The 24,626-nt window shown below is 43.5% G+C and overlaps 1 protein-coding gene across 2 annotated transcripts in view; it reads left to right on the top strand.

The window, feature by feature from the left end:
• Nucleotides 1-24,238, top strand: part of TMEM63A (transmembrane protein 63A) — a 42,046-nt gene extending 17,808 nt beyond the window's left edge. For both annotated transcript variants that reach the window (XM_006118046.4, XM_006118045.3), the window contains exons 10-23: nucleotides 329-409; nucleotides 1,818-1,941; nucleotides 2,304-2,437; nucleotides 7,130-7,267; nucleotides 8,545-8,698; nucleotides 12,274-12,380; nucleotides 13,875-13,961; nucleotides 14,637-14,699; nucleotides 16,630-16,792; nucleotides 18,021-18,126; nucleotides 19,610-19,777; nucleotides 21,474-21,589; nucleotides 22,004-22,066; nucleotides 23,119-24,238. In XM_006118046.4, the coding sequence (XP_006118108.1) occupies nucleotides 329-409; nucleotides 1,818-1,941; nucleotides 2,304-2,437; nucleotides 7,130-7,267; nucleotides 8,545-8,698; nucleotides 12,274-12,380; nucleotides 13,875-13,961; nucleotides 14,637-14,699; nucleotides 16,630-16,792; nucleotides 18,021-18,126; nucleotides 19,610-19,777; nucleotides 21,474-21,589; nucleotides 22,004-22,066; nucleotides 23,119-23,274 (1,660 nt within the window). In that variant the 3' untranslated portion in view covers nucleotides 23,275-24,238. The remainder of the gene's footprint in view (nucleotides 1-328; nucleotides 410-1,817; nucleotides 1,942-2,303; nucleotides 2,438-7,129; nucleotides 7,268-8,544; nucleotides 8,699-12,273; nucleotides 12,381-13,874; nucleotides 13,962-14,636; nucleotides 14,700-16,629; nucleotides 16,793-18,020; nucleotides 18,127-19,609; nucleotides 19,778-21,473; nucleotides 21,590-22,003; nucleotides 22,067-23,118) is intronic.
• The last annotated feature ends 388 nt before the right edge of the window (nucleotides 24,239-24,626 follow it).

The following is a 24,626-nucleotide window of genomic DNA, read 5'->3' as shown; positions in this document are numbered from 1 at the left end:
GTCCTTGTTTTTAAACTATTTAAAACCTGTATTCTTACTCCCATCTTTGGAAGAATCTTATTCATTTTGTCAGAATACAAAGTATCAGCTTTTCAAAGCAGTTAATTATTTTCATGCTCTCATCTGGCCTTTGTCTGAAAGCATACAGCTTGTGTCCTGTTAATCATATTCACTGTAAACTAAATTACAGCAGCTGTTTCCAGTTCTCTAGTATCTGCTTGTCAGTAGTTTGTGTTGTGAGTTAAATGATTGATTTTTCTAATGTTAATTAGAAATTAACCTTAGGAGACATTTTCCACTCTTTTAATGTGTCTCTTTTCCTTTCCAGTGCTGCCTATCCGACCTGTCATGTGCTAGAAGTCCAGCTGTGTTATGATGTATCTAGGCTTATCTATTTGTCCAAGGAAAGGTACCCATGTGTTTAATCTGGCTATATTTATTATAGTTCTATAGAAACAGCCATTATTGAAAATATGACAAAACAGAAAACCTGTAGATGCTAGAGATGGACTTGGCCAGGTGAATTCATATCTAAATTTAAAAATGGTGCCATAGGGTATTCAGAAATGGAGGTTTTGCATTAGTCCCTCTCTGGTAGGTGCTACATGGCTCACATGAATGAGTTGCCTTGACTTGGTGATTTGACAAGGCAGTATAGTGATTGTTAAGGTATGAAACCTTAGTATTGAATGATTAACTCTGGCACACAGGTTCCTAGAACAGTGAGGCTAAGTGCACAAAGGAGGAGTTACACTCCAAAGCTATGTCTAGACTGCAAGCTTCTTTTGAAAAAGAGTGTCTAGACTACAACCTGTATTTTCGAAAAAGCAAGCCGCTTTTTCAAGAGAGAGCACCCAGGCAGTCTGGATGCTCTCTTTTGAAAAAGCACAGTTTGCATTACATAGCACCTTTTTTTGAAAGAGCGCTTTTGAAAAAAGGCATTATTTCTTGTAAAAGGAGGTTTTCCACGGTCGAAAAATTGCTGCATTCTTTCGACTTACTTTCAAAATTATGTGGCAGCAGTCTAGATGCAGAGGAAGTCTTTTCGAAAAAACCCTGTAGTCTAGGCACACCCCATGTAACAAAAGCCAGATTGTCTTCTAGACACCTTGGATTTGCTGAGGTAGTCCTGGTCTGGGAGAGAAGTAACTTGATTTAAAATTGTATATGCTGAAAACTCTTGAGTAAGCACTGCTGGATCCATTCAAACTTATAGCTGGGTGGGGAATACTAGAACAGAAAACAGACTAATATGTTTATATTTTTATTCTTTTTTAAAGCTTTGTTTTTTAAGTCCTTGTATCTTTCCAAAATCTGGCATATAGTTTAGGATAAGACTTTTGACTCTGCTCCTGCACCACAAAATAATATTTTAAGAAAGAATTTTTAAATACAATGAAATCAGGTAATCTGTAGTGAATATCCAGAGTGCATATGTAGGCAATTCTAGATTAGATGTGGGCTGGCACTCTACATTAATGGTAATTCTGAAAGAATTCTGAAAACAAGCACTGAAGCTCATGTGTGAGTGTGAGTGTGTGTGAGAGAGAGAGAGAGAGAGAGAGAGAGAGAATGAATCCCATTATGTGTACAAACAATAAAAAAGCAGCAGCCAGAATGTTTTTTGTGGAGATTTTTTTAAATTTATTTTTGGGGGCTGTGGGAGGGATGAGTTTGGGTTTATTAGTTGTCTCTTCTGTTCATTCAATGTTTCTTTGATCAAATCTTTGGGCCAACTTTTTCTCCCAGAATTATACTCCCCCTAGGTTTGTTACTGGGCTGTTATTTTGCAAAATCTTATTTTTTTTTTAATCCAGAAAAAAGGCAGAAAAAAGTCTTATTTATTTTACACACTTGTGTGAGAAGTTTGGCAGTCGGGTCCGAATCAATCCAAAGCCATTTGGTCAGTTCTGCTGTTGTGAAACCAGAGGGTGTGAAAGGGTAAGAGATTTTTTGCTATCACCTGGTAATGAGCCAGAACAATGCAAAACTATAAAAAAAAAATTGCAAAGCTTACAAGAAACTCTCATTTTTACAAAGAATTTATCATCCTCTTTCTTGCATATTTCAATGTCTGCAACATCCTTCCTGCCAAGTGGTAACTAGAATTGCCAATATTTGAAGTGTGGTCTTGCTGGTACGTTACTATGTGCAAGAAAAACTACCTGTTTTTGTACTCCACACCACAGTGTTGTTTTTAATCCATGGAATGTGAGGGAGGACTGCAATTTGTGGAGCTTGTTTTTGAATGAATGTATGAGCCATTTGACATTGATATGTAACAGGAATCAATTTTCCAACAGGTGGATGCTATAGATTACTATACCCAAGTGACAAATAAGCTTCTGGATGAGTTCTTGAAAGAGGAGGAAAGTGTTCATGATAACCCACTGGGAATGGCTTTTGTAACATTCCAGGAGAAGTCCATGGCAAGATAGTAAGTTTTGTGTAGTGTGTCTCTTTGTTTTGTAAACACCATAGTAATGACTGAGCAAGCCCTTGTGTAACTTGTATATGTAGGTCAATTTCTTCATCCACTTCCTCAGTTCGGTTCATTTTGCTCACTTGTACGCTTTCCTAGAGTTGCACATCAGGTACCCAGGCTTATAAATAAGTGTAGCAAGGAACTGGTTAGTCTGAGGACTTCATGGGATAAAGAACCTTTCAGTTCTAATCTGGATTTCAATCTAAGGGAATCTTGGACCCAAATGGGTGTCTTATGGGAAATGAGTTACTGATCTCTGTTAATTTTCTAATGAGCAGATACTCAGTCACTAAACCACCATCACTGTGGCACAAACTAGCACCCTTGTTAGTAGCTTCAACAAAAGAGAAGTTGCCAGTTGAATTGGTCATAGAGGTTGAAGTGTTGTCTTTTATAAGTACATCCTGCATATTAATGGTGTGGAACTTTGGCAAGGTAGCATGGAGATTTTTGTGCTGGCTGTCTTACATCTGTTCCGGGGATAAATAGGACTTCAGTGAACTGTGCACTGATGCTAGTACATATTTGTGTATGTCCAAATTTACATACATATCCAGGTCAACCTTAGACCTGGCAGCTTGGCTTATGGTACGCAATTTCAGCTATGTAGAATACATAGCTGGAGTTGGCCTACTTTAAGCCAAGCTTTGCGGTGTCCCCGCAGCTGGAGTCTGACAGGAGCACACACTCCTGTCGGTTTCCCCTACTCCTGACAAGAGCAGGATTACTGGGCACCAGCAGGAGCACCCTCTGAATTCAATTTAGCAAGTCTTCACTAGACTCATTAAATCGAACTCCTAAAGATCGATCACAGCAGCTTGATTTTCTGCGGCATGAAGACACTGCCTGAGCCACTGTGCTTTCTTTTTAGTTACTGATATCCAGGTTACTGGGATGATGAATAAATGCAATTCAGACAGCCTTGAAGTAATTCTTCTACTCTCCTCTATGCTGATTAGGCCTCAGTTGAAGTATTGTGTTCAGTTCTGGGCACCACATTTCAAGAAAGATGTGGAGAAATTGGAAAAGATCCCAGAGCAATAAAAATGATTTAAGGTCTAGAAAACATGACCTGTGAGAGAAGACTGAAAGAATTGGGTTTGTTTAGTTTGGAAAAGAGAAGACTGAGAGGAGACATAATAGCTGTTTTCAAGTACCTAAAAGGGTGTTACAAGGAGGAGGGAGAAAAACTATTCTCCTTGACCTTAAGCAATGGACTTAAACTGCAGCAAGGGAGGTTTAGGTTGGACATTAGGAAAAACTTCCTAACTGTCAGGCTGCGACTAGACTGGCAAGTTTTTCCGCAAAAGCAAGTGCTTTTGCGCAAAAACTTGCCAGCTGTCTACATTGGCCACTTGATTTTGCGCAAAAGCACTGACGTTCTGCTGTCCAAAATCAGTGCTTCTTGCGCAAATGCTTTGACGTTCCCGTTTGGGCAAAAGCCCTTTTCCGGAAATGTTTTTGCGCAAGAGGGCCAGTGTAGACAGCTAAAAACTGTTCTGCTCAAAAAAACCCCGATGGCGAAAATGGCAATCGGAGCTTTCTTGCGCAAAACCGCATCTAGATCGGCACAGACGCTTTTGCGCAAAAAGTGCTTTTGCGGAAAAGCATCCGTGCCACTCTAGACGCTCTTTTCCACAAATGCTTTTAACGGAAAAACTTTTCTGTTAAAAGAATTTGTGGAAAATCATGCCAGTCTAGACGTAGCCTCAGGGTGGTTAAACACTGGAGTAAATTGCCTAGGGAGTTTGTGGAATTTCCATCATTGGAGATATTTAAGAGCAGGTTAGATAGATGTCTATCAGGAATGACCTAGACAGCGCTTGGTCCTGCCGTGAGGGCAGGGGACTGGACTTGATGACCTCTTGAGGTCCCTTCCAGTTCTAGTATTCTATGATTTTAAGATATGGAAATATACAATAGCTAATGTAATTAAGCAAAAGGCTAAATATGTTACTGTGAAGTAATGATGTTACTACTAACTATGATGAGAGAGGTTTACTTGACATGAATTCATAGTCTTTCCAGATACCTTATGTTTGCAGTGCACTATTTAACCCTCATAGTTCAACTCTACAACTTACATTTCCAAAGTCCAGTTAATATGCTTGACATAAATGTTTATGAACCTGGTCCTGGAAGTTGCTAAGCACCCTTCACAATCAGTGAGCGTGCGTGTGCTCAGCATTTCTGAATTGGGTCATTGGTAGGGAAATTAATTTAGTCCCATGTTTTCTTAGTGGGCTATTAGCTGTCTGTTTGTCTCTTATTAATAGGCTCCCAAAGAGGATTAAGGAAGGAGAAGGTCTTTGTTTTATAAAAATGTAATTCCTGTAGAACCATGGATCCTTCTCTGTGGGCCCCTCAGCTTTGCCGTTCATGTCTCCTTTTGTCAAAATATCCATAATCTCTTGACCTTCAGGACATGATGTAAAGCTGGTCTTGAATGTGGGTTTGAAGAAGCATAGAATGTGGTCTTTCTTGTGGGAATTTGAGGTGTCAGGGAGGTTGTACTTGGTTTTTCTGATTAGCACAGCAAGAAGAACTGAAAAAAATGTTGCAATCTGTTTGGTGGTTTCATTTAGATTTTGATCAATACAATAGACTTTTTCTTTTGGAAAACTGAGTTGTACCTGAATGTGAGTTTCACATCAAACAACCAGGCAATTGCATTCCAATGACAGTCGTCACTGCTCTGGAGAACCCAGTAGTGGAATGGAATAGGACTTGCAAGCCAGAATTGAAATGCATTGATTCATTTTAATGTGGAAGCTTAATCATCATTCATCATGAGTGGACATCCCATACTGAAGATACTAATTTTTACTTATGATGTTGTTTGCCTTTAAAAAGTGCAAGAGCAGTCACTAATTATATATCTTCTGCTGCAGTTGTGGAAGTTTTATGACAATGCTATTATTGCAGTAAGGAAAGAATCCCTCTTTTCCTGGTTATATGTATATGGGTTGTCCTGTATCTTTTTAGGTAAATGATGAATAGACGTTATTACACTCAAGAATTTCAGAGACAGGCCATTTAAATGTAGTGCATAGCCCTTCCATGCTTACACATCAGAGTTCATCTGGGACAGGTTTTTTTTGTAAGTGTCATAGTTTTGGAATTTATGCCTGAGACTAGTGAATTTGGGGAGGCTCTAAGTGCTCCATCTGTGGCCAGTGTTCCTTCTAATTTTTTCCATCCCTGAACACAATGAATTTTCTGATGTGCACCAACGTGGGAATGATGTGCAACACCTCATCTTCATATTGGTGCACATGACAAAATTCATGAGTGTGAGAGGGGGCTCGGGCTTGGGGCAGAGGATTGGGGTCAGCAGGACTGACAGCCATTGTAGGCCCCAGGGCAAAGAGGGGACGGGGTGTGGCTTGGTGCCACCAGGAAGAGTAGGGCCTCAGGTGGCAGGGGTAAAGCTAGCCCGTAGCGCCGCCCAGACCGTAACACACCCTCCCCATCCCTCAGATCTGCGTAGAGCAGTGCTCCGGCAGCAATTCAGAGGGGTTCAGGGCTCCAGCCACCGCTACTGCTTTGAATCGCTAGGCCCTAGGGCAACTGCCACCTTTGCCCCCTATTGGCGGGCTTGGTTGGGGTGCAGGAATGTGGGGACTCCAGTGTGGGTTCTAGAGTGGGACTGAGGTTGAGGGATTCAGGGCTGGGATAGAGGGTTGGGGTGTAAGGGCTCTGTCTGTGGGGCTGGGGATGAGGAGTTTGCTTGCAGGAGGGAGGCTCCAGGTTTGGGAAGGGCTGGGGGCTGGTGTGCAAAATGGGGTACAGGCTCTGAGCTGGAGGTATGGGCTTCGGGATAGGGCTTTAAGATTGATGAGTATGCTTGGGGTTTGGGAGGCTCAAGCTGAGGCAGCAGTTTGGCGCTTTTGGGCTTCCTGAGCCTGCGGCACATTGCTGGGGACAGTGAGAATGAGCTCTTTTTCCCTGCCCACGGCAGTTTGATGCTGGGGCTGGCAGGGAAGGGCTCCTCCTCCCTGTCTTCCACAGCTTCAGGGTTTGGGAGAGATCTCTCTCCACTTCAGCTCTAAGCCCCTGCGTGGCACTCAACTTAGGGAGAACTTAGCTTGTGGCCATATTTGGGGGGGTCTGAATGCACCCAATGGTAATCAGATAGTAACTCTAGAAGATATGATGAAGTCTTAAGGTTACACTTTGGGAAGGGGAAAAAGGGATTTCAGGCAGTGAGAATAATCAGTGAGGTAAAAATGTGCTAAAAAATGCTATTCTAAATTGGTAGCTGGTGTCGGTTTCATTGTCATCAGTAAGAGTGCACACACATACGCAGCTTTGTGATACCAGCCTGCAGAGCTTTTTTTAAAATGCATCCAGAGCTCTAAGAACTTTTTAAAAATATATTATTAATTGTCACAATCTCTACTTCCATGATAGTGCTGAGCTACTCAAAGCAAGGCTGGGTTAGGTGTCTGTAAGATCTGATCGAGCCAGATGTGGGTTGTTATTTAAACGATGACTTTATATGCATGTGTATCCTGATGGTGATGTCCAAATATTCTCTCAAGAGGGTATGATAAACCCTGTTTAAACATGTCATTGCAATCTCCCTGCTTAAACATGTGACATTTCTAGCTTTAAAACTACATTGCTTTTTCTTTATTGCAGTATTCTGAAAGACTTCAATGCCTGCAAATGCCAGAGCTTTAAATGTAAAGGGGAACCTCAACCATCAACCTACAGCAAAGAACTCTGCATTTCCAGCTGGAATGTTACATATGCCACCTATCCAGAGAATATTTGTTGGTAAATTCTTCATCTCTTTACATCAATTTATAATCCAAAATATAAATTTGGAGCTGGAGGTATTGGCTTATTTGTTTCTTCCCAGAAGAAAATTATTCTTTGCCCATGTATTGAGAATTTGAGCCATTGTCACGTTGAGCAGTTGTGACCTAGTGGACTGAACACAAGACTGGGAGATAAGATATCTGGGTCTTATTATCACCTCTAAAAAGTATCTAGTTGACTTTATGAAAGTCACCTATGGCCTGATATTTTTCTGGATACCCATATCTCCTATTGACTTCAGGGACAAGTGAATCCATAGGAGCTGTGATTGCTGAGCATGTCTGAAAATCATTCCCTTTACACCTGTGTCTCAGCTTTTCTATCTGCAAAATGAGGCTAATGCATACCTATTTTTGTGAGATGTATGGATGAAAATGCCCTGTGTTAGTGCTAAGTATTATACAAATATCTCACTTTTAATATTAGATGCTGCATTATTGCTGTCACAGTGAATTTCCAGGTATTATGTGCCATTTGGAAGGGAAAGTCTGAAAATAAGCAAATGGTCTCAAATTGCTTTTTCCTCTTTTCCTGTCACATTCAAAAGCTAGAGGGGTACACCAAAGATCATTCAGATCTTTCCAATTATCTTTCCAATTATCCAGTGGCTTGCCTGTGATTTAGTCTTGCTCATAATGCAGGTTACATATTTTTTCAGAGGTCATGGAAATCACGGAATCTGTGAATTCAGCCCCAGCAAGTTGGGGGATACCCCTGCAGCTCCTGGTCCGAGGGAGAGGGAGATCACCCAAATTCTGAGCTACCAAGGGAGCAGGGACTTCAGCTTGGATGTGCTTACTCCAAGGTAGTAGGGTGTACCTCCAAGCTCCCAGGAACTCCACAGCTGCCCAACCTTTGCCTGCAGTGAGGGACCCTGCAGCTGAGCTCCCCATTTTGTCATGGATATTTTTAGTAAAAGTCATGGACGGGTCATGGGTAATAAAGGACTTCCCATGACTTTTACTTAAAATGAAGCCAAATGGCTAAATTTTATTCATTACATAGAGATTAAAAGTGACTCTTCCGCAGTTTAGCCCATGCAGTTATGTTTATTTTTTATTTACTAATTTATAATGGTCATATGTGCTTGGTTAGTGTATTTGTGGGTTTTTGTATTATGATTTCAAGTTAAATGCCATTAAAAATCACCTGTTACCTGACAGTTAGTATTCCTTTGATATACCAAAGACTTACTGATTGCTTGTTTTTTGTTCTGTCTTTTCACTTGACAGGAATAATTTTTCAGTGCGTGGGCTGAGGTGGTGGTTTAGATGGTTTTGCATTAATTTGCTCCTATTTATTGTGCTGTTTTTTCTGACTACTCCTTCCATAATCATCTCCACCATGGACAAATTCAATGTCACCAAACCTATTCGTTACCTTAATGTGAGTATCACCATGCTTTTGAGTTTTGTAGTACACCAGTATCAAAATGTTATACAAATTGGATCTCCCTGGGCTGGTACCCTCAGGACCTTAGTGGTCTTGGACCAGGGGAGATCAAGGCCCTTCTCTGGGCTGTTGGGATCCCTGGAGCCTGGGCTCCCTGCCCTGCTGCTGGCCCAATGACAGGTCTCCTGGGGTCAACCTCCTTGGGCTGGGACTATCCAGCCACCTCTAGCCCTGCTTTCGCTGGGTTTCTGGCTGCTGCTGGCCTCTCTCCAAACTCCAGGTCCAGAGATTCTCCCCAGTTGCTGCTGCCAGGGTTCTGGGCCAGAGATTTCTCCCGGCTGCCACTGGTCCCAATCTCAGGCCAGGATTCCTGGCCTGGGATTCCCCCACAGCCACCACTGGGACTCCCAGAGGTTGGACTTCCCACCTACTGCAGGACCTGCCCCTGCCAGCCCAGCTGGGGCTCCCCAGCACCCAGGGGACTCCCAGCTGGCTCATGCTCCTCGCCTCTGGGGTTCTCTGGTCCAGCAATATCCATGGTCCTTCTGGATATTGCTGAACCAAAGAGTCCTGGATTTGGGAGGTTTAGCCTGTAGACAGTGAATAATGAAGTGAGCTAGCACAGATGATATTATGGCTTTTCACACGAAGATCCTGTGGACAACATCAACTGTTGTATCCCATGGAGCTATAATTACCAATTTACACCAGCTGAGGATCATCCAGGCCAACAACTCAATCCCCCCAGCCAGGGTTGAAACTGTTTTGATATACAGGCAGTCCCCAGGTTACGTACAAGATAGGGACTGTAGGTTTGTTCTTAAGTTGAATTTGTATGTAAGTCGGAACTGGTACATATTGTAGGGGAAACTCTAGCCAAACATTTCTCCAGAGCTCAGTTTTATTCTCCCACACCTCACTTCCCTCAGTCCTTTATTCTCAAGCTGAGGTGTCTGCTGAGAAAAGCCACTCCGCGTCTCCCTGGTCTGTTGGGGGGGAGGCGCTAGCTTCACGTCTCCCTGGTCTGCTGGGGGGAAGCAGCTAGTGCGGGGTTGCCTCACCCGCGTTTGTAAGTAGGGATCCGATGCAAGTCGGATCCATGTAACCCGGGGACTGCCTGTATATATATATTTTTAATCAGCACCAATGTCCTCATATTTTGTTTGTTTGTTTCTTGATAAGGATTAGCCTGAAATCAGTGGACTTGAGATTTTCTGTGATCATAAGTTTTAATGGTTCATGTAAAATAAAAGTGTATCTTAAACTACGTAACTTAAAATATAGTAATGTTGGCCAAAAAACCCCAGAACCTCCGATCCAAACTGCTTTTAAAGTTTAGAACTGTGGGGGGATGACAACTCTGATCTGAAACTTTACATTTAAACTTCATTCTTACTGTCGTAGTTTTGGATCCAATTGGAGCCAAAATGTATTTACATCAGTTCAGTTCTAGCTGAAATTTCACACAAACCGATTTCAGTATCTTAGAATCTAACCTTAGCTCTGGTTTTGCCTTGTACCCAAATTCTCAATGCTAACTGAACCCTCATCTGTATCATAGAACACAGTTTCCTCGGTTGAGCTTTAATATAAATGGGTACGTCTACATTACAACGTTAATTCGAACTAACTTAGTTCGAATTAGTTAATTCGAACTATGCTAATTCGAGCTAACGCGTCTAGAACTAAAAACTAGTTCGAATTAGTGTTTTGCTAATTCGAACTAGCAAGTCCACATTGAGTGGACCCTGAGCAGGGCTTAAGGATGGCCGGAAGCAGTGCCGGCAGGGCATCAGAGGAGGACTTAGAGCGTGGAGATGCTGTCTCAGGCTAGCCGAGGGCTGCGCTTAAAGGGTCCCGACCCCCACCCCGGACAGACAGTTCTCAGGGTTGCCCCGCTTGCAAAGCAGTCCTGGCTTGGATTGCCCGGAGTACCCACACTGGGCACATCACAGCACTCGGCCATCAGACCGGCTGCACTTGCCGCAGGCTGCCATCTGGGGAGAGGGGGCAATCGGGGGGCTGCAGGAGAGCTTCCACCCCCAGAAGCCCGCAGAGCCAGCCCAGTCCTCCCCATCGGGGGCTCGTGCCCCATTCCTCCCTCACCTCCTTCCACTTACCCTTCCCTAGCCCCCCTTCTTCTTGATGTACAAAATAAAGATAACGTTTCTTCCAACATTGACTCTGTCTTTATTGAACAAAACTGGGGGAGACTGGGAAAAGGAGGTGGGAGGGGGAAGAGAAAGGCTGGGAGAGGGGAGGGCAACTAACATGATCAGGGGTTGGGAACAGGTCCCAGATGAAGAGAGGCTACAGAGACTGGGACTGTTCAGCTTAGAAAAGAGGAGATGGAGCGGGGACAGGATAGAGGTCTCTAAAAGCAGGGGTTGGGTGGAGAGGGTACATTCAGAAAAGTTCTTCATGAGTTCCCATAAAGAAGGACTAGAGGACACCAAAGGAAAGGAATGGGTAGCAGGCTTGAAACTAGTAAGAGAAAGTTGTTCTTCTTGACAAAGCAAATAGTTAACCTGCGGAACTCCTTGCTGCAGGAGGCTGTGAAGGCTACAACTAGAACAGAGTTGAAAGGGAAGTGAGATCAAGTCATGGAGGTTGGGTCCATGGAGTAGTCTTAGCCAGGGGGTAGGAGTGGTGTCCCTGCCCAAAGTTTGTGGAAGACTGGAGAGGGATGGCACGAGACAAATGGCTTGGTCACTGTCTTCGGTCCATCCCCTCCAGGGTCCCTAGGGTTGGCCGCTGTCGGCAGACAGGCTACTGGGCTAGATGGACCTTTGGTCTGACCCAGTACGGCCATTCTAAGCTCAGGGCTCAGGGTCGGGGGTCTCAGTGGACCCCCTTGATTTTCATGCCAACCTGCTCTTGGGTGGCCAGGCTGGCAGCTCTCCTGCCCTAGACGGCCACTTTCCTGTGCCTAGTGCGGAGATCGTGGACGAGGTCCACAATGTCCGCACTAGCCCAGGAAGGTGCCCGCCTCTTGCGGTCCAGGGCAAGCTCCCGGGAGCTGCCAGCCTAGTCCCGGGAAGAGGGGGTGTGCTGGGGGACATCGGGTGGCTGGCTCGAGCCGTGCCAGGTGCAGGGTCTGCTGGCTGGGTGCTGGCAGGCTTGCACCTGGCACGGGCACCGTAGCCAGCCCGTGCCCCTTTAAGGGGTCCGGGGCCGGGAGGGGGGCATAGAGTTTCCCTGGTGTTGGCCAGAGTGGCCACCAGGGAAACCTGGGGAGGGCTAGCCTCCCACTAGTTCGAATTAAGGGGCTACACACCCCTTAATTCAAACTAGCTAGTTCGAACTAGGCTTAATCCTCGTAAAATGAGGTTTTCCTAGTTCGAACTAAGCGCTCTGCTAGTTCGATTCAAATTCGAACTAGCGGAGCGCTAGTGTAGCGGCTATGAATGTTAGTTCGAACTAACATTGTAGTGTAGACATACCCAATGAGTTGGTTACCTATAAAAGCTAATTTCTACGGCATCTATTCTATAGTCATGTTGGCATTTAGAATATTTGCATCTCTCTTTAATTTGTATATAATATTAATATTTAATTTTATTTTTTAGACTCCTATCATTAGTCAGTTCTTCCCGACACTTCTCCTGTGGTCCTTTTCAGCTCTGCTACCAACAATTGTTTACTACTCAACGCTATTGGAATCCCACTGGACAAAGTAAGCAATCAGTTTTCCGATTTTTAATCCTGTTGCATACTGAATCGTGGGGAAAACTGGAGAAAATATGTAAACTTCATAATAGCTCTTTTCCAGCTACAATTTTAAATCCCATCTAGTCTGTTCCTTGCCCAGTACAAGGTAGTCTGTCCTTTGTGCACTGCTTTATCCAGTGGTAGATTATTCCACAGCGTACTAGGTCGTCTTGATGATAAACAGTCAAGGAATTTTCTGTGTTTTGTAGGCGATCCAATGAATAGCATCTGGCTTTTTTGTTTGTTTTCCCCTTTTGATTGCCCATAAGGTCTCTATTTCAGAGAGAAAATCAGTGCTTGACTGAAAGCACTCTGCCGTTCCCAAGTAAACTCTCCATACAGATCATTTGGACCTCTGATTACAGATGCTGATGATCTGTCACAGACTAGTCTGAATTACAAAAGTACTCCCTTCCCCTCTGTCTGTATGTGGAAAATCACCCTTACTAAGTGTCACATACATTTGTCCTGAAGAAGCATTCTCAGGGACATGGTTATAGAATACTAAGGGAGCACAACCACAGCCCATTGTATGTAAAGAGAAATGCATGGTTCTTGATTTGGTAGCTGGAGTTCTGATGGACGTACCTGGGGTTTGGTACACAAGATGTCTTGACGTACTTTCACCTGAAGCTTGTGGTGGATAGGAGCCAACTTAACAGTCTCCTTTTCTGCCTCTGCCCCTAATGTTTGCAACTGAGGTTTCTTAGATAAAAAACATGTGCCCTTTTCTTTGTTTAAATTGTGCGAATCCTTCCCAAGAAGGACATTCAGACTCAGTTGCTGAATAGTCATGGTTTTCCACCAGCTGTTTTCACCTACCATTTGGTCTTGGGACCCATGAGATATTTGTTTTGTTTGAAGTCGTTTCCTTTGTCATAGACTTGATTTTTTTTTCCACATACAATTTTCATTCCTAGTGTAACTGTACTAATGAATTTGATCCACAGTCCTTAAGGGCTACATGCTTCTCTAGTAAATCTCTGAATCTTCACCTGGTTTTAATGGGTTTTTAGATGCCTGCTGTGACTTGGTGTGGCTCTTTTCTTGCAATAGTGGATTAATGATCAGAAACAGTTTCCATGTCTCTGTAGAGAGAGATGTGGATCTGCTTGGCTCAGGTTTATAGAGATTCTTGCACACACTCTTGCCTCAGAGAAGGGCACTCAAAAAGTTCTCACAGCAGCTAACATGTTACACCCCAAATCCTTCAGGAGTAGAGCTATATTCGACATAGGGATTTATTTAATGAGGTGGGGGATATTTGGAGACCTCAGTTAGTGGAACTAAGAGTTAAGGGGAAATTCAAAAATAAATAAAAATAACTAAACTAGTTTGTTTAGAAAGCATTCTAGATTCCTCCACTTATGATAGCAGAACTAGTGGAGTTGGAAGAGGATGGAAGCTTGTATTTAGCATTAACAATCTTTTACTCAGTAACCCTTTTCCTTCTTGTTAGGTCAGGAGAAAACAGAATAATGATGCATAAAGTGTACATTTTTTTGATCTTCATGGTGTTGATTTTGCCTTCTCTTGGTCTGACCAGGTACTGACCTTGTTCTTGTCTCTTAAAGTTGAATGTTTTATAATCGCAGTTAATCTGCTTTGTTTTTGTAGCTAGCATTCCTTTGAGAAGTACAGCTGTTTTGGTTTTTTTACTCTGTGTTGTATAGTCATGATATCCAAAACTGCCTTTCATCTGAGAATCTCAAAGCAATGTCAAGAACATAGTTAATTGGGGCTCACAAATCCCCTGTAAGGTTGGAAAGTATTTTCAGCTGCTTTCTGTATATAAGAAATATGAGGCATTGAGAGATTAAATGGCTAAGGAACTGAGTTATATAGACAGTAAGTGGCAGAGCCAGGAACCCAGAGCTCCTGATTCCCAGTCTTATGTGCATTAGCTGCAAAATGATCCTTTTCATTCCCCACCTTCTTGGTTCCTGTCCCACCCATTTGGCTGTTTCCCTGGGCACTGTTGATGTCTACCTCTTGCACACTATCTGCTGAAAATAAAACTTAAAAACATGAGCACCAAATCAAACGCTTCAGTTTATTGTATTTCAAGTCACACTTCCCATCTTTGACCAAACGATGTTCAGTAATTACAATAGGCTAGAGTAAACAGCAGGTTGTACAGTTAGAAGAGCTTGGTTGGTTTTGTTTGTTACCACCGTGCTGAACTATGGAGAGTGAATGATGTTAACTTTCTTTCTTCTAGTCTTGATTTTTTCTTTCGTTGGCTGTTTGACAAAGAGTTGGCTGAATCTAAAGTCAGGCTGGAGTAAGTATGAGCTACACTCTGATATTTCAATGGAATCTTTTGCCAACTAACCTTTTCTGGTGCATAAGGAGTTTAGGGCATCCATAATGACCTATAGTATAATGTGGGGATTCAGATGAACAGTGGGATGCGAGCTCCACCTAGGTTATTAGGAGTAGGAGTAAGGATTAGAGCCCCTTTTTGCTGGACACTGTAGACAAACACATAACAGAGATGTTCCCTGCCCCAAGAACAGCGGGGAAGCAGTAATTTTTAAAAGGGGGGCCCCTTTATAAATTTCTGAAGTGGCCCTGGGCCACCCCAGAAGGGGTGAGGCCTCTGGCAGAAGGGACAGGGCCAGAAGACCTTTTGTGTCTCCCTCTCCTCCCTCCTCTCCCCCCCGAGACTCGCCAGCTGTTCTAAAACAGCTGGCAGTTCCTGTAGGTGCTGCAATGGGAGGAGACCTCGTATGCTCTCCCTGCCTCCGAGTCCTGATTGGCCTGAGGGTGGGGAGAGCGCGTGAGGTCTCTTGTTTCCTCCCTGCCAAAGGTGCGCAATGGCCAGAAAAAACCACCAGCTGTTTTAAAACAGTCAGCGTTTCTCTCTAGTTGCTCTGTGCCCTGGGCAGGGGAGGAGACTGCGCGCTTCCCGGGCCCCGGGTCTCGATTGGCCTGGGAGCGGGAGAGTGATAGAGTGGCCACAGGCCAGACCCAGCCTGTGGAGGCTCCTTTGGCCACCCCTGCCCAAGAAGCTTACAGTCTAAGCTAGGGATGTAATAGTGTAGTCGAACTCATTAACCGATAAGCAGAAGCGTATAGGTTAATAGACTACACTCATTTCCCTCCCAACCAGTACATTTTTAGCAGGCTGGCCAGCAGCCAAGTTCAGTTCTGACTCAGGCTGGGTGTGGGACCTGTCTCTGCTGCAGCTCTTCATTTAAAGTGTATTAGGAGCTAGGCAGGCAGGCAGCCCGGCTCCATTACACTTTGCACTGGGACTGGGAACTTGGACCCGCCCCACGCTACAACCGGGCTGCTGCCACCCTGCGCTGCTGCTTTATCAGAGAGAGCAGCACAGGGCAACAAGTAGCTGCTCCTCAGGAGGAGCTGGTTTTTAAATTGGCTCCCCTTGCAGACCAGCTCCTGCCTGCCACCCCGCACTGCTGCCAGCCTCACCCCCAGGGACTATAGAATAGTTGACTAACCGATAAGAATTCACGAGGTTACTCAACTATTCAGTTAACTGATGTTTAACTTCCCTAATCTAAGCATAAGACAGAAGATGGATGCAACAAACAGCTTGGTCAGGGAGAGAGCCCAGTGAGACAATACGTTTAAGGTTGTGTCATATGATTGGAACAGGAATCTTCCCTCAAACCATGTAAGATCTCATAGTTACAGAAATTAATTTAGAACAGGAAAAGAAATATTCATATGGTCTGGCCTACTGGGATGACAGAACATCATTTGCAGATGTTGTTGGACAGAGGCTGTTTTTTGTGTTGTTTTGTGTTTTACTACACCTAGCACAATAGGATCCTGATCAATGTCTAGGGCACCTAGACAGTTCTGCAGAACAAATATTTAGGCGTTTCTGGTGAAAGACACCACTAGTCTAGCATCTTGCCACCAACAGTGAGTGACTTGAGGGGTAAAATGATTCCTCCTTCCACCATATGCCACCATATTGTCTTTTCAAATTAGTGTAACTTCAGATGCTGTTTATATTCTTATGGATCCGTGTTGGATAGCATCCTGTACGCTACCCCCTTACTGCTGCATGTAGAGAATTCAGCAGTAGGCACTTGTAATTAAGCCACTCTATCATAGATTTTGCAGCCATCTTTTGCAAAGCTCTGCAGTGTTTGTTCCAAAGAGGAGTTATTTCTAAATGTAACCTGTCCCCATTGCAAACCCTCTGCCTTCCAGTCACTGACTCTGTGTCCTTGTAGATGTGTCTTCTTGCCTGACCAGGGAGCCTTCTTTGTGAACTACGTGATTGCCTCAGCTTTCATTGGCAATGGGATGGAGTTACTGCGCTTGCCTGGCCTCATCCTCTATACCATACGCATGATAATGGCTAAGTCCCCTGCTGAGATGAAAAACATTAAACAGGTATATAGCATGGGGCAATAAAACCCTAACCAGCTTATAAGAAATGACAAGACCTTACACAGGAACAGTATGTGCCCTCATACTTCACCGTTGCTAACTCTCATCTGTGGCCATTCCTTGTGGCCTTTGCTTTGCTCATACTAACTGGTGCTTATCCATGTGAAGGTTGGACTGGGGGAGGCAAGCCCCAAACCCCCCTCCCAGCATCACGGGGAGGGTGAGCAGTACGTGATCCCATCCTCCCCCACCCCAGAGCACAGGGAGGGCGGGGAGAACATGGCCCCAGCCTCCCCAGCCTCAGTAGGTGTTCTGGGAGCAGAGTATGGGTGGGGCCAGGCTGATGGTTTGGGAAGGCAATGCCTTCCCTTGCCTTGCATACCCACCGTCCATGTGCCTGTCCCCTCTCTGAGCAGCACAGCGTAGGTATATAGGAGACTGTACAGCTTGAGCCCATCTCTGGTTAAAACAAGCCCTTCTGGGCCAATTCATCCTTACTTGGTGCCTGAAAATCAGGTTCTCCATCTCCACATCACCTCAAAATGAGAACTTGAAATAGGGAGTTGTCAAACAAGCTTCATTTAAACCTACCTGTAACCACCACTTTCTTCCCCCTTTCCTCAAAACTTTATATGAAATGGGTCTCTTTGTAGGTTTGAAAAAAGTTGGCTTAGTAGCTTTCACTCTGCAACTGTGAGTGAGGCTTTGTCCTAGGTCCCCAGCCTGAGAGGTTCAGCTAATCATTCGAACACTTGGGATATTTGCAAGCCAAACTGGAGCTCTGAAAGCCAACACATCCAGCCCACAGAGGTTAAGCTCTAGAGATCAGAGTTCTGGCAACACAGGCACAATAGTTTTCTGCTGTGTGGTTGGACATAGCTTTTCCCCAGAGCTGAATTTAAGGAGACCAAAAACAGGCTACTTGAGGAATTATCTTGACATAAATATCAGTTTGCTGCAAGCATGCTCTGTGTATGCTTTCAGCTAGTCTCTCTCATGTCATGGAACCAACATGGCTACAACACTGCATACAACAGTGCTGAAACCATGGAATTAGTTTGCGTACTTCTGCTTCTGTAACTAGTTTTCCTGGATGTCTACTAACTAACTAACTAACTAACTCTCTCCCGTTTTGAGGAGAGAATAATTAAGGGGCAAACTTAATTGTTTTCTTTGTGAATCTAGTTTAATCCTAGTTGGAAAGTAACATTTGTGTTTGTTTTTTCCCTAGCATCAAGCATATGAGTATGAATTTGGTGCAATGTATGCCTGGATGTTGTGTGTATTCACTGTCATCATGGCCTATAGCATCACATGCCCCATTATTGTCCCATTTGGTAAGTTTTCCACTAAGTTGTATGTAAAGTGCAGAGGAGAGAGAGGTTTGATCTGCGCATAGGGCCAGGAGAGAGGAATTCCTGAGTTCTTATCCCACCTCTGATGGTGACTTTTTGTGTCCTTGGACCAAAGCACACATCCACTTTGCCATGTGGTAAAATAGAGCAATATCCAACCTCCAATGTGGTATTGGGGTAAATGAACATCTGTATGCTATTTTGAAGCTGAAAAGAAATACATACGTGATTATTATATTTCTACAGCTTGAGGAATATATTAACTTTGTCTTCTGTACAGTTTTAACAATTAAAGATGGAATTTTAAGTTGAAAAGGTTTAGTACCGTGCTTTTCAAAATATTAACTTTCATTTCTACTTGCCTTTGTGCTATAAAGCTCCAAGAGAGAACATAAGAACGGCCATGCTGGGTCAGACTAAAGGTCCATCTAGCCCAGTAACCTGTCTGCTGACAGTGGCCAATGCCAGATACCCCAGAGGGAGGAAACAACATATGTAGAGGATGTCTACATACGACTTTCAGTTAAAGAGGTTCAAGAAAGTAGCCAAACTTTCAATGGGACTTGTGCTCCTAAATCCCTTAGTCACTTTTGAAAATCCCTCCCCAGAGTTCCATCAAAACAGATAGAATACAACATAAAAACAAACACTGCAAACCTGTGACATGATCAGAGTCATGCCTTCTGGCCCTGGTATCTATGAATGTTTTAATGCCTTAGGTAGGGATGTGAACATGTACCCATGTCAGTTAACCCTCATGGTAACAAGGACTCCCCCGCCCCCCCCCCCCTCTGCTGCCTCTGATACAGAGGCAACAGTGGGGACTGGGGCACGAGACAGGCAGGAGTCAGTGCTCTCGGGGAGCTGGCTTTTAAGGTCCTGCCTACCCTCCCCCCCATGCAAACGTGTCACCACTGAAATTTTCATTTTAACTTTAGTTTCATTTTAACTTTCATTCATCTTTAGTCCTAGATGAATAATAAGATAATAAAAGCCTAGCTAGAATCCTGAAGACCACATGAGCAGAATGCTGATAGAAACAGAACAAATACCTAGTTGCACAAACATGCCATTGATATAGGTCCCAAATTAACATAAAAGTAAAGCTGTTTTCTCAGGGGGAATATTGTGAAATAAACCTCACCTATTAAAAGACAGTGGGGAAAAATGTAAGGTCAGGTCTAAACGCATAAAAGTTGATTCCAGACTATATTTTATCTCCCTAAATTGTCTGTGTTCCATATTGTAAAGATTCAGCTGTACTACTGCATACTATCAGAGCTAGCTACCACCAGAAGACTGAACTTGGACCATCTTGGTTTGTACAGCGACAGACTTAACTTGAAACTGTCATTTTAAAAAATTAAAAATAATTTTGTGTATCACATATGTCAAGTCTCCCTACCTAGTTGTGATCTGTGGTCACAGTTTTCAGTAACCTGTCTGGCTCTATCCCCTTCTTCAGGTTTAATATATATACTGATGAAGCATATGGTTGATCGCCACAACCTTTACTATGCATATCTCCCTGCTAAACTGGAGAAGAAGATCCACTTTGCAGCTGTGAATCAGGCTCTTGCAGCTCCAATCCTCTGTCTGTTTTGGCTCTATTTTTTTTCATTTTTGCGACTAGGTAAGGGTTCCCTTTTGGTGATTATATTTCAAGCTTGTCTACAATCTTGTGGTTGAAGCAGAGGGACCATGATTCCAATCCTAACTCTGTCACTTTGTCTTAAGTGGAAGTTTAGGGAGTTTAGTTTAGCAGAAGTATGTAGGAAGTTTCTTAACCTCTCTGAATCTCCAGTTGTGTATTTTTAAGGCAGGGATAATAATCTTTACCTGTCTCATGGGGATATTGCAAGGCTTACTGTCTTCAGAGTACTTTGAGATCCTCTGAAAGGAGGTGATAGGGAAGAGCAAAGTATTGCATTTAACTTTTAAGATGTTGGTTGATACATTCTCTCGCTGATCCCCATTCAAATTTGCCTCAGATGATAAATGTTCATTGTGCCACAAACTTGTTGTATTAACAGAGTTGTTGGAGGAAGTTAGTAACTTAGCTCTGGGTGCCCAGAATGGTATGGGAGGTAGTTTGGGGGTTTTGTTACTCTGGAGGTGCTTGTGGCTTTTTCCCCCTTTGGGTTAGAATGGAAGTGGCTTTTTAAATCCCAGGAACTTATTTTTTAATGAACAATACAAGTATTAATATGTCCATAATATGTCCAGTCTAGCTTGTATATTTTGAGATTCCATTCCCTTGGCATAACCACTTATAACACTGTATCAAGTATCAGAGGGGTAGCCGTGTTAGTCTGCATCTGCAAAAGCGGCGAGGAGTCCTGTGGCACCTTATAGACTGAGATGTAGGAGCATAAGCTTTTGTGGGCAAAGACCCTCTTCGTCAGATGCATGTCAAGACGAAGTGGGTCTTTGCCCACTAAAGCTTATGCTCCTACACCTCAGTTAGTCTATAAGGTGCCACAGGACTCCTTGCCGCTTATAACACTGTAATTACTTTTAAAAGAATCATCTGATCTAGCAGTAATTAGGAGCACTACACTTACCATATTAGATGAGACACCAAACTCCAGTATCCTGCTTCTAGCAAAGGCCTATTCTTGATGTTCCAGAAGAAGGCAAATACCCACGATATGCACCAACTAATCATTAAAAACACATAATTGTCTGCAGCTCTGCAGTTAAATGCTGATTAATCTGGTTGACGTTAACAACCTGCTCTGTGATAGTGTTTGTTGTTTTAGGATTGCACCCAGGGTGAGCCAAGCACTTTCCTAAAAGGATGGTCCCTGCTCCAGTTAGTTTACATTCTTAGCCTTGGAGTTTTGGTCTCTAGCACAGTACCTGAGAGTTCAGTGACAGAAGCTCAGGTGGCCTAGGAGGGTGGTTTGCATCATAGCACAAGCATTTCTGTGAATGCTCAGATGGCATTGTCTGGCACTGAAAGCAGCTTTCTCTAGTACCATACGGATGCCGCCTAATATAGGGGGTGTCTGACAAGCGGGGAGAGGAAACGGGGGAAGGCCTTACGGCTCAAGAAATGGACTTAGAGAGCTCCTCTATATAAGGATCAAGGAAAGATCCTTCTATTGTTCTGTGTGTAATGAGCCGGTCATGAAATCAGTGTGTCCTGCATGGACCTTTGTTAGCTATTTTTTCCTCTAGATGAATTTTTCTTCTGTTTTGTTCCATTTCCAATGAGAGAATGTTCTTTCCGTATAAGCTGTTTTGTGATCAGTGTGATCTGTGTTTGGTTTTTGCCTGCCTGAATCAGAGACAAGTACATTCTATTGTGTTTGTTTGTTTTTAAGGTTTTAAAGCTCCCACGACCCTCTTCACGTTCCTAGTTGTCAACATCACAATTGTCGTTTGTTTAGCTTATTCCTGTTTTGTCTGCTTTAAGTATCTGAGCCCGTTGAATTACAAGGTAAACTCATATGGAATGTATTGGGGGAATTGATGTTAAATAGTCACTAGCATTAGCACTGTGCTTGGTACTGCGCAAAGCTAGTTCCAGGACATGAATGGCAAAACTGCTGTTTACTTCAGTGGAGGATCTGGCCAGAAGGGGTCAGTCCTCTAAGATGGTGAAAGCGTGCTGCTGAGTAGAGAGGCTGGTGGCTTTGCACACAAGGGGATGGAGGGAAGGAGTTCCAAGCGTGAAGAGCAGTGTGGGAGGCAAGTAGGAAGTGGGTGCTTTGGAGGAGCACAGGTAGCAGCTGTGGTTTCAGTGTAATTTGTTATGGGACATTGTCCTGAAACTGCATAATGATTACCTAATGTTTATGATCGATTCCATGATTTACCCGTTTAATACTTCCGCCTTACTGCCTTTCTGTAGGTAGAAGAATTGCCCAGTGCACAAGGAAGTGACACAGATGCAGAAACCGTTCCACGATCTGCTGTAAGCTAAAAATAATTTTTACCCTTCCAAGGCAAACAAGCTCCTGACATGCTCAGCAAAAGGCTCGTGTAGGAGATTACTAAACTGTGTCAGGGTAGGTAGGTATTAGCTGACTTGAGGACCAGATGATCAGAACACTGCGCTTGCCTATTTGAAAGGGTTGCTCTAAAAATAACTTCTAGACTTAAGCGTGATAGGAATAGCAGGGTGATTTTTACCGAACCCTGACCCTTTACTTCCAGTAGCTACATGTGTTGTGTTCTGATTATTTGGGTCTCACGCCAAACACTGTACAATTAGCTGCATTTGAATGCTATGCAGTCATACTGCTTGGAGACTGAGTGAGAGGTGTGATATGCATGGCAGAGCTTCAATGCCATGTCACCAAACATGACCACAAGACTTCGGCATTTGCACTAGTATTTGAAATGCTGTCTGGGAGAATACAGTAGGGGTGTAATAGTGTAGCTGGTTAAACGATTAACCGATAGCTCAATCTCGAGAGCTACATGCATGTTATTGCAGAGCTGCAGCAGGAGCTCCCTGGACCCAGCACTAGCCGGAACCAAGCCAGGGTGCCTGCCTGCTCCTAAATTACTTTTCATGGAGAGCCGTAGCAGGTGTAGCTGGCATGAGCTGGGACTGAGCCAGGCTGCCTGCCCACTGGCTCCTAAAATACTCTTAGTGCAAAGCTGCAGTGCAGGTAGTTACTGGGACCTGGCACAAGCCGGGACCAAGTGCTTGCAGAGCTAACCCTTATCGATTAATTGTGGAGTCGACAAAATTTTTGTTGACTACACAATTAATGAATTGCATACTTCTGAGCATCCCTCGAATACAGATACCTCAGTATGCCAGAGCCCCACGTGACCCTGGAGTTTTGCTCTAGAGAATTTACATTGAGGGACAAAGGGCAGTGTTATGAAGGAGATAGAAGAGGGAGAACATAAAAGGAAAAACTGTAAGGAATGATTTTAAATAATATATTATCCCAGTATTTTAAAATTGTCCTAAAAAACAAATAATAAAATGCTAAATGTTTGCACTTTCAGATGTATGTCCCACGGGTCTTGCTTAGTCATCCTACGGAAAGGACATCACTGGCTCAGAAGGGGCAGCCGTCATATGGCACCATAGAGGATACCGATGCAGAGGTAGAAGACAGCGTAAACTACTTTGTGGGACCTGTGGTAATTGAAGAAGCATAGGAGTTATTTCTGCCAATCTCCAGGATTAACACAAGGTGGTGCACTTGGTCCAGCCTTTAATGAAACTGATCCCTCGAGCATTCTGATTCATTTACCCTATCTGCAGAAGAGGCATAGAAATAATTCAGTGTGTGAGCTGCAGCTCCACTTGGAGATTAAAAAGCAGCCACTTTGAGATTGATTGTTTTACAGGCCATCAACACACACTGTGAAACAAGGATGCTGACCAGTATGAAGGAGATAATCCTCAGGGACTACTACTTTGGGTTTACTATGTAATCACTTGCCTTATGGAGAGATTTCACTCTTCACAGAAATAACAGGTCACTGAAGCAAAAGCAGTTCCCCAGTTGCAAGGTGTCAGTATATTTGAAATGACTCCCCTTGACTTTTAACCAGTGTCACAGATTTATTAACCACTGGGGATTGATAAATCCAGAAACTGTCAGTTTTGTTGAAAACTTGAAAGCAACCATTACCCTGCTGGTGTGAGCCAGGAAAAAGGTTTGTGGTGTGGTAGTGATCTCTCCCACCACCCTAAAATACCCAGTCCACACAACATAACTTTTTTGAAAGAGAGGAGGGCTTTGTTGTGCACTTTGATTGTGAATATACCAAACTTAGAGGACTTGGGTGAATAAGGGATCTGCTATAACTTTTATATTATTTTTGCAGGGGATGCATTTGTTACTTTCTGGTCACTATGTTAGGGGCCTTGCACAAGAAACAATCACCTGCCAACAATAAAGGATGTAAACATTTTATCTTTTTTTTTTAATCTCTCTGGTTACAGTGACAAATTTCTGCACTTCTCTGATAAAGTGCCAGTCGTATGAACTGTAAAATGTTACATCGGTTTTAAATTATGTAGTAGGAGCCAATTTCTCCTAGAGCTACATTGTGTCAAAGCGTAACTAAGCAATAATCACATGAACAATAAAACACTGAGTTCAGTGAAATTCTAGAGCTGTCTTTTCGACTGACTTTCTTTGCATATTTAAACGTGTGCCACCTCAGAGGCCTGCCAATACTGGGACACTGACCCAGTCCTGCAACATGTCAAATGGTTGCTGAGACCATGAGTACCCTTGACTCTCTGGGAGTGAATCTTGTTTATTCATATAGAAAATCCTTTTGTTCTTGTACCGATTTTTCTACTTGACTCTCCTTACAAAGAGCTCCTCAGGCCAGGCCTGTTGTTTCTTGAGTGTCTGAAAAATGACTGACAAACATGACTCAAGTGGTACCTCAAATAAAGAAAGGTGTTCGGTCTCTCACAGGAATCGCCCTAGATTCTTAAAGATCTGTTTCCTGCTCTTGTTGGACAAATGCTGAGAACATCAGAGGAGATG

Source organism: Pelodiscus sinensis, chromosome 3 (assembly GCF_049634645.1).
Source record: "Pelodiscus sinensis isolate JC-2024 chromosome 3, ASM4963464v1, whole genome shotgun sequence".
In the NCBI taxonomy this organism is placed as follows: domain Eukaryota; kingdom Metazoa; phylum Chordata; order Testudines; family Trionychidae; genus Pelodiscus; species Pelodiscus sinensis.
The sequence above is the reverse complement of the archived record's forward strand: the minus strand, read 5'-3'. Positions and strand labels throughout refer to the sequence as shown.